Source organism: Macrobrachium nipponense, chromosome 6, assembly GCF_015104395.2.
Source record: "Macrobrachium nipponense isolate FS-2020 chromosome 6, ASM1510439v2, whole genome shotgun sequence".
Classification (NCBI taxonomy): Eukaryota; Metazoa; Arthropoda; class Malacostraca; order Decapoda; family Palaemonidae; genus Macrobrachium; species Macrobrachium nipponense.
Window position 1 is genome coordinate 18,238,342 of NC_061108.1, and position 15,792 is coordinate 18,254,133.

A 15,792-nucleotide genomic window follows, 5' to 3' on the forward strand; every position below is an offset into this window, starting at 1 on the left:
CAGTATCGTTTCTTTTGTTTATTTTTTGTGTAGATAACTAGCCCCGCCCACTTCATGGGAAAGAAGGAAAACAACACAACAGAGAGCTTCAATTTATTTCTGCCAGCTTCCGACGAAGGTTGTGGAGCAGTAGCTAAATTTTTTGGAATTCATAGGCTTTACTGGTTATTAATCTTGAAAATATCGGCGAAGTATTTTGGATTCTTTTGGTAGCCTATCAGTATTAATTTAGTCAGATTTTTTATTAAAGACCTTTACTCAAATTTTGGACCTGTTTTGTCACATTAGAGATCATCTTAGTCGACTTGATACCAACAGTGTCCGACATAAGTGTGACTACTGCTCCTTATTACAGCAGAGGCTGCAATACGAGAATGACTTCTGCCAAATATGACTTGCTTACAGTATGTTTGGGTTGTAGGGGACAAGTACCCTGTTCTTTAAATAAGATGTGTGTTGACTGGGACCCCAGACAATGGGAAATTTTGACTTCTCATCTTTCCAAGTTGCAAAGAGATAAGGAAAGTGACTGTTAGGAATGATGAGTCATTAGCTAGTCAGGAATTTTTGAAATCTTCGACTGATGTATGTTCCTGTTAGTATTTATGCTATGACCCCAAATCCCAGTATTACTACTGTTCCACCAGATCCTGTACCCAGTTCCCATGTTTAATCATAAGTTTGAGTTTTTGGCAGACTATATGGCTCAGTTACTCCTATGGTTATGGTACAGGTAACTAGCACTGGAAGAGGAGCTTAGTTTAATTATTCTTTTGTTCAGTAGATAAATTATCATATCTAGTCATTTTAATTCAGATGTGAAATAGTAATTTAATTTTTGTTCTTTCAGGATGCCTTCCCAAGAGGAGAAATATTCTTAGGCTTTAAGGATGACAATTATAGTGTAAAGGAAGGTGTTCCAAGAGGATGCAAAGAACATGACTTCTCATTTTCACTTGTTACTCCTGATCGCACATATGTGATGTCAGCAGCCACCTGGGATGAGCGAGCGAGATGGATGGCAGCCATTAATGCAGTGTTAGAAAGACCACTTAGACCACAAGATAATCAATGTAAGATGTCATTAGCGTCTTCTAAAAGGCATTCACGAAATTCTCGAATTTTTACACTGTCCTCGATAAGATTACCATGACGCTAACCTTTCTTCCTTGCCCTTTCCCTAGCATGTACTTTTTCATAATGTTTATAGAAGAAACTGGTATGTGAACTGAAAATATCAGTATTTGTACAAATGCATATTGAGATACTACTTTTTAAGATAGACTAAAAGAGTGAATGTGCAACAGGAAAGGTAACTAATCACACAATATAAGGAAAAAAAAAAAGCACAAAAGCATGCACACATAAAAATAGAAGACAGTGTAAATATTAATGATAGTTCATGCTTAACATTTGCCATTACCTGTGCCTGGTTGTACCCTTTGTGTATTGTTGGAAGTACAGACTACTGCCTCACTGGAGCCAATACTTTGCTACTTGAAAGGCAGATGAGGTGTGGAACACTCTTGAAGTGGAGATATTCCTCACACATCTTCACCCCATCCCAATTTCAGCCATTAATCACCTATTGTTACCATTTTCCCTTTCCTTTTTTTCAAACTTTTCATATTTCTTGAATAACAGTTGTCTTGAAAATGGCCAGATAGTTACTTGTAGTCGGCAAATTATTTCCTGGTTTGTATGAGTGTCATTTTGGGGTTATTTATAATTAATAATACTATTGTTATTAGAAAGTAGTTGAATCAGAGCGCAATCATTTGTCTAGAATCATAGGACTGGCCCAGAGTATTTGTTCAAAAGTGAGAGATAAAAATTGGAGCATGAGAAGAGTAAAGTAGCTGAATATCTAGATGGTAAGAAACCAGAGGAAATGCATGAAAGTTAAAGGTATTAAGTAATTCTGTTGAGGCTAGAAATGTTGTAAAAAGCCCTTATAATTTCCTCGTAGATGTAGTGGTACTATTTATCGTATACCTTTCTGAGTGCAGTGAATATTAGCGTGGAGAGGAAAGCCTAAAAATCAGTAGGCGGTGGGAGTGGGCTGCTAGTCTCATTGAGGAACATTCTCCTTCCTGCGGGAAGTACAGGATTTTTGTTTTTATCTTCTTAGGGTAATATATATGGGCAATCATAGAAGGTAGTGATAAAGCTTTTCTGATGCATTTCTTTGTGCTTTGCTTCTCATCTGTTCTATTCAAGCTTTGTGTAACTTCTTCAACATTACTCTACTATTTTCAGTTCTCATTTAAGAGCAAATCCTTTGGACAAGCTATGTAAGTCATCACTTTAGGACTCAGTGGTCTTGTCAGTGGGAATAATTTATATTTCTTTGCATGATTCCAGTACAGTATTTCCTCTTAATATATAAGTTAATCAATATGGGCCAGCCTATGGGAGTCAAGAAATGTGAATATGTGGTCTTATTAGATTTTTTTGTACTAAATATATGATGATAATAATAATAATAAAGGTAATAATAATAATAATAATAATAATAATAATAATAATAATAACAATAATAATATTGTACTGTTAGAGTAATAATCATCATTGTTGTCGTCATTAAATTTTCATGTGGTCTGCATTTTGAGATTTAAAACATTGGCCCTCTAGTAAGGTAGGAATTTTTATATAAGAAGCATGAAAAGTGTTTTGAAATGTTCATATATGTACGTATAAGCATGTGTAGCTACAAGAGTTGCATGGTTTGATTTTTGCATAGGTATAGTTTAGATTTTGCATGAGAATTTTTTTAATATTGCCAGATAGTGATATTGTTGAATCAAAAAACTATTTTACCTAGTTGAAAGATATAATGAGAGAGAGCCAGTTTTTTCCACCAAAATCCAGAAGTCATTCTTTAGTAATTTTGTGGTTTAACATGTAACACTAACCCATAGAAAGGTTTGTTGAAGAGACATTTTTATTTTGCACTTTTGTTTTAAATCTTGACAATCATACTGTACATAATGGTGCTGATCATTTTATAGAGAAGTTTCTGTGAAGAAATAATATGTGTAGTATTTAGTTTGGCCAAGGCTGGATCATATAGTGAGGAAACTAGTATGTAGTAGGCCATACAGCATTCAGTTTAAGGCTACCCTAAATCTTCAGCCAGTTGTAGTTATAAGACAAGGCATTTGCATAATCTCCATAATTAACATGTTTATGCCAGCTTTTCCCATTATGGAGCAAGACATGAAATTATTCCTTTCCATTCTCTTCTGTCATATGCACATTTTACCTGAATTTCTGTCTGGTCTAGATACTTGATCTTTGTCCATTTTTGTTGATTTTCTGTGTTTTCTTATAAATGTCTATCCAGCTATGTCCTTACGTATTTACTTTTATAATTGTAAGTCAGTCATTTTCACCACATGCCCAAAGCATCTCAGTCTGTCAATTTATATATTTGGAGGTTATATTTTTAATAATAAAAGCATTGATGGGGCACAATACAATATTCTTATTCATTGAAATGGATGACAAAAATTACTTTTTTAGAGGCGGGTATACGGCACAGATGATTATCAAAAATGGTAATTTTCATGCTTGACAAATTTCACAACTTGCAAATTGAAGCTCAGCATCTTTTCTAGTTTTAAGAGTAAGCCCAATGCCTTTTTTTTTTATCAGGGAGTTGCTTAATTTACTGAGGCTTGTAATTATTAAAGGATTTTTAAAATTACTTACTTCCCAAGCAAGAATTTGCATATGTACTTTTATTTGTAAAAATTGACCAAGTGGTTTCATTGAACTTGATGGAAATAATTATAATTAATAATGCCTTTCATTAGATTTATTGGAACAATTTACAATCCTTATTGTATATATATTTTACAAGGTCATGTCAAATTTCCCTGATCCAGATCAATTAAGTTTTCTGTAAAAATTTTTTATACTGGAAATATATTGACTACCATAAGTGAGAAAGCTTGAGGGGTAGACAATTAGTTTGAGTGCTGTACTTAGAATATATATGTTATAATTTCTTACACTTGAAGATTGTTCCAGGTATTCTTCTCATATGAAAAGTTTTTTTTTAGTGAAGGGAGTTTATTTTTTAATTAAAAAATCCATGGTTTGGAATAATCCTAATTTTTATGTTGACCCTGTAAGGTTTGCTGGTAGTTTTGAGGTCTAGTTATGTGGTATACCCTTAAACTGAATGGATGATGCTTTGAAGATTGAACACAATGTCCTTTAGTAAGGTGCATCTCAGTTTGTACCTAGGTAAGGTGGAGGGTTTTCATTAGTAAAAAATTCTTGTTTGACTTATGTGATAGGTAGTATTCATATTGAAAAAAAAGTCTTGCTAGCGAGTTTGTCATCTGAAGTTTCATAATTCATTATAGTTTTCCTGTAGCCATGTGACAGCATCTATAGTTTTTTATATTTTGGAAACTGCTAAAGAATGCTGTGCTTGCAGACTTCTGTACTTTGAAAACATTTCCCCAGTGACTTTTATGAAAACGGGAATTAGCACGAGAAATTAGTAAGTACTATATCAAGTTTAATGAGATCACTGAGCCACATTTCTATCCTCTCATAGGGCCAAACCGAAGGATTTGTTTTTAAAGGAATCATGGAAATTCAAGTAAAACTAAACTTGGACAGCTAAATAGGAAGAAACCTTTGGGAATGAATGAAACGTAAAAGTAAAAAAGCAGTGCAACTGTACAGAAAGTGCTGGTACTAAAAACCATTAGTATTATAGGGACAGCCTGGCAAACATTGGAAGATTAGCTCCTTTCTTAATTTGATGATTTGCTTAGTACTGTACAAAGGCTTTACTTAGGCATGAGCGTAGACAGAATTTATAAATTAATTTATATTGTTTTGTACAGGATGTAAAAAATTGTTTTTAGGTGTATGCTTTTCTCAGTTCTGTCTAAATGCAATGATAAAAACACTTATGAAAGGTACTCAAGAGATTTCTGTTTACATATCCACTAATCCCAGATGGTTAGGGTGAAAATCAACACTTAATAAACAGCTGACTGAAAAGCTTGGAACTATACTTAAAATAATGGTATGAGTTATGGAACATTTCTTTACCACTCATGTAGTTCGAGATAATGTCTTCTAAAAATTTATTTAAAATTAATTTGATTATGATTTCAGAGGATTGCTTTGGGTTTGGCCTAATCATAGTACAATACTTTGATTGGAAGTTCAATTCAAACAGCAGATGTACTGCTGGATTTACTTTTATTACTTTTACACTTACTCTTAAACTTTTTCTGGGGTTTGAAATTTCAGTCATACCTTTGAATGGCCACAGGAAGTCAAACGGACTAAGTTGGCTGTTTAACAAGACTCGCAAGTAAGAAAATAATTCATCCTCTTCTCTTCCATATGGGCAGAACTTCTGAACAATATGTGGATGTGTTTTACATTAAGTTTTTAATGGTTAGTGGAGGTTGCTGTGTAGAGATACTTTAGCCTAATGTATTACTCGGTTTGCTTTAAAGAAAACCAAATATAATTTTATAATTTTACGACATAACAGTTGTTTCCTAGGTTTTGACATGAAAAATTACCAACAGGAAGATAAAAACACTCCTAATGTTACAGGGTGCTGACCAAAGTATGTACAGTAGTAGTTACATTTGAAACTAATTGAAGGGGGTCCAGTAGTAATTTGAAGTGTTTGAAGATAATTATAACATTTTTAACACTTCATTCTTTTTAAATTTTTATTGTGGTATTTTATGCTAATATAAGGTATCTTCAAATAGTAGATTGGCTTGGAATAATTATTTTTCCTTTGCCAAACCAAGGCCTTTCATAACATTAATTGGTCATAGTAGAAGTCAGAACATAGTTGTACTTTGTACAGTTTTATTGACTTATCAGCTAAAGACCACAATACAGTACAGTGTACAGTAGTACCTATAGTAAATTCACATCAGCCATGCATTTCATGTCTAGGCCAATCCCTTACGACGCTTCTGATTGGCTGTTGATAAGCCAATCGCAGAGCTGGAAACTCTTCGTTTCTCACGAGAGTTCACATAGGCAGGATGTATGTTCCACCTCTCCTGAAAGACGGATCCCTTAGGAGAGGTGGAACATAGAACCTACCCATGTGAACTCTCGATAGAGACCGAGTTTCCAGCCCTGTGATTGGCTTATCAACAGCCAATCAGGAGTGTCATAAGCGACTGGCCTAGACATCAAATGCACGGTTGATGTAAATCAATTATAGTAATATTTTTATGAGGTTTTTCAAACCTTTTGAGTTGTAAGTACCCAACTGTGGTTTTAGACTCAATTGTCAATGTTTTCAGTATTAACATAAAAGAATGCTAGGTAATGCCTTCATGTCAAATTTGGTTTCATGGCAAACCTACTTCATATGATAGCCCACATTTATGGCATATGGAGTGTCAGAACACTAAGTCTCTCTTGGAGGAAGATGATGATGATAGTAGTCACCACTGCACAAAATTGGATTAATCTTTAGTGTCACAGCATTATCCTTCCAGTATTTAGGAAACCTGCTGTCTTCTAATGTTTTGCTGGGATTTTTAAAAATCTTTCTTGTTCTGAAAAGTAAAAACTTTAAAATCTTCGTTCTTGTTCTGAAATGTGAAAACGTCTCGTTAAATTTTGCAAGACATAGTTGCATCCCACATTTGGTAGGTTTCCTTTTCAATGTTTTATAATAAGTAATAAAGGATACACTGGTTTTTGCATGTCCAGTTATGGTGTCCAATTTCCTGTTGAATAGTCTTTAACTTTTATTTGGAACATATTTGCCTCATAAGGTTAAATGTGATTTTGTATTAGGTTTGCAGAGTTGCATTCTGTATACATTTGGTAAGTTTTTATTGTACCATTTTCCTAATAACTACAGTCTTTTTCCCTTCAAATATATTGGCCATATATGGTGGTTATTTATTATTTTTTGTTTTTCATGTCCATTTTGTATTTTCCACAATTTTTTTGTATTTTACTGGTTGATTTCACCTTTGTCAATCCTGCTAGAGAGTTAATGCAAAGTCTGTATTTTATAAATCTCAGTAGTCATTTACTTACTTAGTGGTTTTTAAACATTTTAATTAGTTTGCTAGGAGTGGGTAGGTTTTTACTTCTGGGAGGGTCATATATGTTGGCTAGGATGAGATGTGGAACAAGATCATCTAAAATTTAGGTTCTTTATTAGGTAAAGTTACAATAAAACAGACACACTGTGTGAGCAACCAAACTTGGAGAGGGGAAGTGTGCTCAGCTGCCACTTATCAACATTCTTGTGACCTAAGAATACAGTTGCCATTTTGCAATATGCAGTGTTATATACATGGGAGGCGAGGATACAATATACAATGACAAATACATTACATATAGATTTATATCTATACCTCCCTCCCCATTTCACTCTCGCAGGCCCATCTTGAGTGGGTTCTTCATCTGCAAAACCTGGGAGATCTACGTGGGGCTGTAGGAGGCCTGTTGGAGACCCCTGTCCATGTGAAGGTCCCCAGGGATGCACAGTAGAGTCAATGCCAGGGGTTGGTATTGGGTACAGGAAGTGCCAGTTCCTCAAGTATAGTATTTGTCTGCTGTGGGAGACATACTTCATAGTCCCTTGACCTGCCATGGCTCATGACGATCCCAACCTTGTCCCAACTGTGATAAGTCTGGTCTTGTATCCTGACTGACTGCCCAACTTCTAGCCTGGGTAGGGGACATGCATGTTGATTGTACAACATCTGTACAAGTTCAGCTCTGGTGGCAGCAGAGATTGCAGCCCTTGGCTTTCTCAAGCCATTCCTGTAAGAATGACTTAAGATGAGCAGGTACACAAGAGTGAAGTGGGTGGCCATACATATAGGATTTCTGCAGGGGAGCAGCCCATAAAGTTTAGTGTTTTGTAAATTCAAGAGGCCGTGGTCAAAGTCTTCAGTCAATGTTGTCAGAGGGTGCTGTCTTCAGTATAAGATGCTTCACAGTCTTCACAATGGCCTTGGCATCGCCACTGGACTGCAGGCAGTACGGGGAAGTAACAAGATAATGTAATCCTCATTGCTTCATGAAATCCCTGAATTTACAGCTGGCAAATTGAGGTCCACCATCAGTCCTAAGGTGAAGCAGGACACTGACCTCCCTAAAATATTTGCAGAAGATCTTTATCTTTGTATAGGTGGTAGTGTCACTGTAGCATGGGGCAACACCAGGCCACTCAGAAAGCCTGTTTGTCATGGCTAGGAGTGAATTTCCTGCAATGCTGAGGAAGTCCGCCAACACAGACTTTAAAGGCCTACTGGGGTGGTTGTCATTTCCAAGAGGTTCCTGCTGGAGGCTGGGTTGTAAAACCTGGCAAGGCTCACAAGCTTGGACAGTACTTGTGACATCAGAGTCAATTCCTGGCTAGTAAACAGTGTTGTGCCTATCACCTTGTGGCTTCTATTCCTCTATGATTGTTTGTTTGTTTGTATGGTGTTTTTACGTTGCATGGAACCAGTGGTTATTCAGCAACGGGGCCAACGGCTTTACGTGACTTCCGAACCACGTCGAGAGTGAACTTCTATCACCAGAAATACACATCTCTCACTCCTCAATGGAATGGCCAAGAATCGAACCCGTGACTACGGAGGTGAGAAGCAAACACCAAACCAACCACACCACTGAGGCGCTATTCCTCTGTGATTGTCATGGAGTTGTGATAGACTGCAGCAGGAACTGTAACCCTTGCTCCATAAGGTACAAGTTCAGCATCGGTTGAGATGCTGTCCAGTAGTTTCCAAAATGGGAGCAACGAATTAAGTTGTAAGGCTTGGTAGGAAATCTTGAGGGTACACAGTCTCGAAGACAGATCTACAACGTGTCCTCCCTCACTGAAGCACGAAGATCTTGAATAATCCTGTAGACGGTTGGGGTGAGGCATCATCCTCTTGGGCTGCTGCATGGGTAGTGGTGATAGTTCTGATGTATGGCCCAGTCTCAACACAGTCAGTTTCGTCCTGTGGTGTGAGCTGGCTGACAGGGGCATAAGACAGGACGTTGGGTATGCCAAGCTGTTTGCTAGCACACCACACAGCTGTGAACAGGTAAGGTGAGATTTTCTCCTTGAGACATTGCAAATGGTGATTCTCAACTGACTCCAGAATTCATTGGTTAGAAATTGGCACCAGTGGGCAATGGTCTGTCGTCAATGTAAAATGTTGGAGGCCTATCAGGTACAGTTTGCATTTGGAGATAACCCAGGTTATGGCTAACTTCAACTCAATTGTGGCATAGTGTGTCTCGGCATCTGAGAAGAAACAAAAGCTACACTGTACTAGCAGTCTTCCATTGCTGTGGTCCTGTAGAAAGGCATATCCTATTCATTAAGTTGAGAAGCATCCGTCTGTAGGATAACTGGGAGGGCTGGATCAAAGGAGGCAAGGACTGGAGGCCTAGCCAGGGCTGTTGTCACTCGGCAAAATGCTCCATCCTTATCCTCGGTCCATACAAATGCATAGTTGAGGCTCATAAGGGGTCTGAGAGGCTGAGCTGCGTTAGATACCTCAGGCGTAAAGTCGGCTAATTGGTTCGCTGACCTCTTGAATGAGCAAAGATCCGTTAAGTTTGCTGCTACTTTGTCGGAGTCCAATGAAATGCCATCTTGGGAGATCCAAAATCTTCAAAAGATAATCCTGGCGGTAGTGACCACAAACTTGCCTAAGTGAGATGCCAAACTTGTGTCACCTTGTCAACATCTCATGGTTTCATAGTATATAGCTGGGGAAATCCTTGTTGAACAGCAGGATATTGTCGCCTACTTTGACACAATTCTCGAGAACTTGCAGAGCCTATAACAGACATCGGCACCTGTGTCTGGCAACTTCTGAATCCTGGATAAGATGTCGCTAAACAAGAGGGAAATGGAGATTAGCTGCTGTGTTTTGATAGAAGAGGGGATCTTCGCATTTGACAGCAGCTGGGGGTCTTGCCCGAAGAGGGTGGTGTAGGCTTGGCAATTGTTTTAGAACCCTTTTTGGCATCCCTTGTCGTCTTCCGGCAGCACTTGTCGTATTGTCCCTGTCGGCTACAGTAGTGGCACTGCATCTGTCTGGCAGGGCACCTCTGGGCCTTGGCCCAATGCCCTTTGTGGGCACAGTTGCTGCAGGTGCTGTCTGCTGCTGGACACTTCTCTGCGGCTGCATGACTGGCACAAAACATATTGTGATGGTGTGGTAGAGATGGCATCTTTCCATGTTATTTCTGCTTCCTGTAGTTTGAGAGGGCTTAGCATGAATTACAGAAGTGACCTTCCTGGTGTTCTCATAGGTGCAACACATGTTGATTATGTCCTGTGGAGAGGCGTTGGTGTCAATGGCTGGGTGTTTCTCAGTCAGTTCAGTTCTTCATCCTTGACTCCCATGTGGATGATCATCATCATCTGGGTTTGCTCACAAACTGAAGATCCAGTGGGATAGACATCTATTTCCTCTGCAGTGTTCTTGAGTCTTATGTAAAAGTCTGGAAAAAAAGACTCCCTCTCTAATTCTCTAATTGTTTGCAGGTAAGCAGCTCCATATAATGTAGATTCTTGTTGCAAAGGCTCATAATGTGTTCTTGAAGGACATCCAAGACTTCCTCGACAATTATTCCGGTGTTTAGGGGTATGGGTAACTTTGGCAGATTCACCATTGACACTGCCATTCCTGAAAAAATAAGAAAGTTGCATCTGGACAAAATTTTTGTCTCCTTTCCTCCTGTACCCCTCTTCTTGTCTCCTCCTTTCCTCCTCATGTCTGATCCTGGCATGATCCGTAATTTCTCCAGGTATTGTATGAGGAAAAGGAAATCTACTGATTGGGGTATCATTGTCCAAGGATGGAGAGCAGGTGGGGACTGTGGATGATAGACATGTTCTTGAGAATGTGGGAGAGTGGGGTGTTGTCACGTTCATACTGAGAACATGTAGAATCATTTTGAAAAATGTTTGTTAAGCCCCACACAGGCTTAAAACAGAATTCAACAGAAATGTACAGTACATATCAGTATTTTAAGTGCAGTGCATGAAATATTGGCAATAGTTGGCTTGTTAGCACCAACTTACTCTGCACTTATGATATGCTGTACTATATACCAGCAAATAAAGAATGTACAGCGAGAGAACTGGGTCACTGCTGGTGTAAGGTCCCCTGTTGGTATTCTTCCCATTCACTTTGTCTCCTTTATCACTGCTTGCTTCCTGTAACTTCTTCCTGTAATTCGTTACTGCACCATCTTGGTTGGGATGAGACGTGAAACAAGCTCATCTAAATGTAGGTTCTTTATTAGGTAGGTAAGGTTACAATATAACAAGGACAATGCGTGTGAGCAAGCGAACTCGGAGAGGGGCAGCCGCTTACTGCTTGGCATTGGATTTGAGTGTGTTCAGTTGCCACTTATCAACATGTGAGGCAAGAATACAGTTGTCACTTTATATCAATACACTTTGTTATATAACACAGTATATTGCAACATGTGAGGCAAGAATACAGTCGTCACTTTATATCACTACACTTTGTTATATAACACAGTATATTGATATAAAGTGACATAGGAGGCAATAATACATTATATATGTTACATACAGATAGTATCTTCAAGATAGTATACCCACTTTTGTAATGTTACATGATCCTCATTAATTTAGCTGTAGAGGTCAGGTTTGTTCTCATTTTCACCTACTCCTTGTAGTAGCCTTGTTCTAAGGTTTAGAGTGGAAACTGGAAGAACAGAAATTGGATTAAGCAACATATTTCATAATAGTTTTTCCACATAGGGTTCTTTTCCGAATAGTATTTCACACAGGGATCTTTTCCCAAAATGATATTTCTCCCCTCATGGCAGCATGCAAACCCCACTCAGCCTGTCTGGCATTTTAGCAGCTCAAACCTAGTTTCCTAAATTGAAATTTAACTCGTTACAAATTATGTTGTGAAGTAGGTTTAATTTTTTAAGATTTTTCATACAAACTCGTTACTTAATTTGAAATATCCTTCCTCCCATCCCCACTTATTACAGCTAAAGGTGCTTACAACACAGATACTGACTCTGATTACTGTGAAAACCTGAAGATCTAGCTATGTTTGTGCAGTAATGATTACTATATTCTTTCTCCTTCTCTGAGGGATTAATAGTATCCAAACAATATCACTGATGACAATTGTGAACTATTGCATGTATGAAATAAGTGTGCATGAAATTTAATTACATTTTTCCTTTTGTAACTAACCATGCATGCATGCTGAAGTTTTGCAAATAGGGTAGCCTAGTTTCTATTTTCATGGAATATGGTTTTCCTATGCATGTACGTAGTTCTGTATGCATACAACGGAACTGAATTTTAAAAAAAATTTGTTAATAGTTTATACTGGTTTTATGGGAATTTAAATTTTTTTCCATATAATATACTTGAATGTACTTAAAACTTAATTATGGATTTTTGTCAGATGGTATTCAACTAAAATTTTATTTTTCTGTACATAAAATATTTATGTAAATAGTACAGCATGTCGGTGACATTCACTATATTTTTCATGTTGAATGACTATTTTTGTAATATGAAATGCATGTAAGATTGAAAATGTCTGGGTAACTTGGTACCCCACTATTAAGCAGAGCTTTTTGTAGAGGCCTAATCATGCTTATTAATGTAGCTCTTTGTAAAATTCAAAGTATTTTTGTAATATGCAATGCATGTAAGATTTAAGCTGTCTGGGTAACTTGGTACCCCACTATTATAAAGTAGAGCTTTTTGTTGTTGTCTATTCATGCTTGTTTTACTATTGCAATTCTTTGTAAATTCTAAAGTTTCAGGTGCTGTGAAATAAAAAATTGCCCCTGTGTCTAACATTCTCTCTTTTCTGAATTTTTTTTAGGGAAATAAATTTCATGTTTGTTATTTTTTGTAGCCCAGGTTTTTATTTATCCTTCAGATTTAGAATCTTATGTTTGACTTATAATTTCCTTTAAAGGGAGTTGGCCCAACATGGACAGAATAAATTATTATTAGAGTGCAAACCCCTTGTAATCACTTTTGAACAAATTTTTTTATTCTTCATAAATATTATTCATTGGCACTTGCAAGAAATTATAAAAAATAATCATCCTTTAAAATTTAAAATAAAAGCAATTATATACCATCTTCTGGACAGGTTTGAGCTTGTGTGAAACATTAATGAAATTCGCAGAAAAATATATACGTAAAATACATGGAAGCTGCATAAATATGTTTTGAAAAATTGGCAGCTTGAACTTATCTAAATTTGGCTTTCTAGTATCAATGGGTAAAAAATGCCATTAGTCAATTTTGATGGTCCTTTTTCAGTAAAATTTATTATAATTAAACTATATTGTAGTGACTAAATACAAATCATAAGTTTGAGAGTGTTGGTGTGATTACTGAAAGTTCCCTGTAACTATAAACCTGTAATAAATTTATTTCTAATACCTCATATTTATATTGCCATGTGCCATATCTTTCAGTTTTTATATTTCCAATTTGTTTCACCCATAGTTTGGCTGGCCTCCCTTAACAGTATTGTACTGAATTTTCAGGGATTAAATAATAAGTTTTAGCATGCCCTGCCATATATATATATATTTTTTTTTTCTGCTAACAAGTTTGAATTCCTCTGCTATTACATTTTAATGAAGCACATTTTCAAAGCCTCTGTTTACTCGTGTATGTCCTGTTTGAATAAAGGAATCATAATTGTGGAAAACTGTCATGACACAGAATTGAGTGTTTAACACGAGAGTGCTTTTTTGACTGCTGTAAACTTCTTTTATTTGACTTAAATATTTTTCTTAGAGAATTTATGCATGTGTTGGATCAAATCTCTGTAGTTCTTCTCCATGGGCTACTGATCTCTTATCTTTTTCAAAAGCAAAATTCATATCTTCCAACAAAACCATCACCTGAAAATACTTTTAGATTAAACATTATTACAATAACCCATCAATTATATTAGCCCCATTCACAAGTCATCATGAATCCCAGACACCATAAGTAATGATTTTCTGACGACTGATTGGCAGCACTACTTTGGTGCCTATTGACATTTAGTTCAGTTCAGTGAATACCTTTCACATGTAGTCCAGCATATGGTTGTGAGAAATGACCAGGTTAGGAAGGAAAAAAAGACAATTTTAAACTGGGTTTGTATTAAAGAATTCAATTTGACTTAAAAACCTGTCATTTTACAGCAGTCCAAGCTGTATTTTAGGATGGAGGATAAAGCTGCTGTAGAGACATCAGAATTAGCTGACTGGAATGAAGACTTTGATTGCGAGCTCATGAGCTTAATCATTAACAAAAGAATCAATTGCTGTAAAGGACAAGGAGCTTGAAACCCTATGCATGCAATGCAGTCAGAACCCTGAAGTGGGTAATGCCATCAATGCACATCACACTGTGTATTACAGGAATTACCAAAGGGTGTTTGCAGCATCCCTTTGGCCCCTAGCTACTCTTAAATAGCCATTATACTGTTCCTCTGTTTGTGCTCCTTTCTTCAATCTTGCTTATCAATCTCTCTAATTATTACTTCATAGTAATAAATAGACAATACACTTCATCCCACTATTTTCTGGATCTCTGTCTTACTGTCCAACCATTCTGCCCCCTCTTCAGTGTCATAAGTGCTTGGCTCGACAGCCTAAATTCCATACTAATATCAAATGCAGTAAGAAGTCTGTAATTGTAAGATATTAAGAAACAGCAACAATATTGTTCAGAGTAATTACGAAACACAATCATTGCTTCTTCCTGACAGCTCCTGTCTCATTGGATGTCCTTCTTGAAAGTGAGCATGAGTAAATGGAGGGATATTGGTAGACCTACCTAGTAAGCCAGTTGTGTAAGAGTATCAAAAGATCCAAAGCCAGAGGCGTGATCATTTCTTTGTCATCTCCCTTGGATATGGGGTCTGTTAGTCATCAAGACTTGACACTTCCTTGAGATCTCCATCATAAAGTAAGGGATGATAATGTATATGCAATTAATTACAGGATACTGCAACTCTCTATCTCTAGCCATCCTCCCATGACACTTGCGAAGGGTGGCAAAGTGAATACACATTGGCCTTGTATGAGTTTTTCGTGGTTTCCTGAAGGGGCAGTGTAACTTGGCAGAACCAACCTAGTTGCAATTCATGTTCATATTTTCATATTCCATTCCAACCAAGTTACTGAGCCCAAAAGGAAGGCAAGTCTAAAGAAACTATTTTTCTTGACCTGGTGATTTGTGTTCTGATTTCCTGTTTTGACTCTTTGGAAAAGGAAGTAACGACACTAATGCACCTCACATGCTGCACTTAAGGCATTACTAATTGGTTCTTGCAGCATCCCTTTGACCCCTAACTGCACCCACTTTAGCCTTTTACTTCTATTCCAGCTTCCTTCCTTCATCTTTTTTCCAATCTCTCTCAACCTTTAATGGACGGACATACTCATATGAGTAGCAATAACAGGTTTTGGGTGGTGGAAGGAGTGTCTCATGGTGAGTAAAATTATTACGCGCCATCAATTTGGGGGAATCAGGCGGGAAAGATGTACCATCACTTCTACAGCCAATAGATCCGCAAATGACAACTTTTAAACTATACACTGTTTTTTTCCATCTGTCCATCCGCCTGTGGTGTTTTTGTATGGTAACACTGCGTCCCGGGCTTTAAATAGTTACGCTGTGTAAGTTTTAGGTAAATAAAAGGATATCTGGGTGTACGTTTGCAACTTAAAAGTGTTTTAATAATTTACTGTATGCGAATTACACCGTTAATATTC

At 37.1% G+C, this 15,792-nt stretch overlaps 1 protein-coding gene across 5 annotated transcripts in view; it reads left to right on the forward strand.

Moving 5' to 3' along the window:
* LOC135216043 (arf-GAP with dual PH domain-containing protein 1-like) overlaps positions 1-15,792 on the forward strand; it is a 99,276-nt gene that overhangs the window by 54,620 nt on the left and 28,864 nt on the right. For 2 of the 5 annotated variants that reach the window (XR_010314790.1, XM_064251004.1), the window contains exon 7: positions 851-1,073. Coding sequence is in view for 3 of the 5 variants with exons in the window: in XM_064251004.1 (XP_064107074.1) it covers positions 851-1,073 (223 nt within the window). In the remaining 2 variants the exon portion in view is untranslated. Of the gene's footprint in view, positions 1-850; positions 12,917-15,792 lie in introns of those variants that run through there. The other 3 variants (XR_010314789.1, XM_064251003.1, XM_064251002.1) reach the window with 3 other exon arrangements.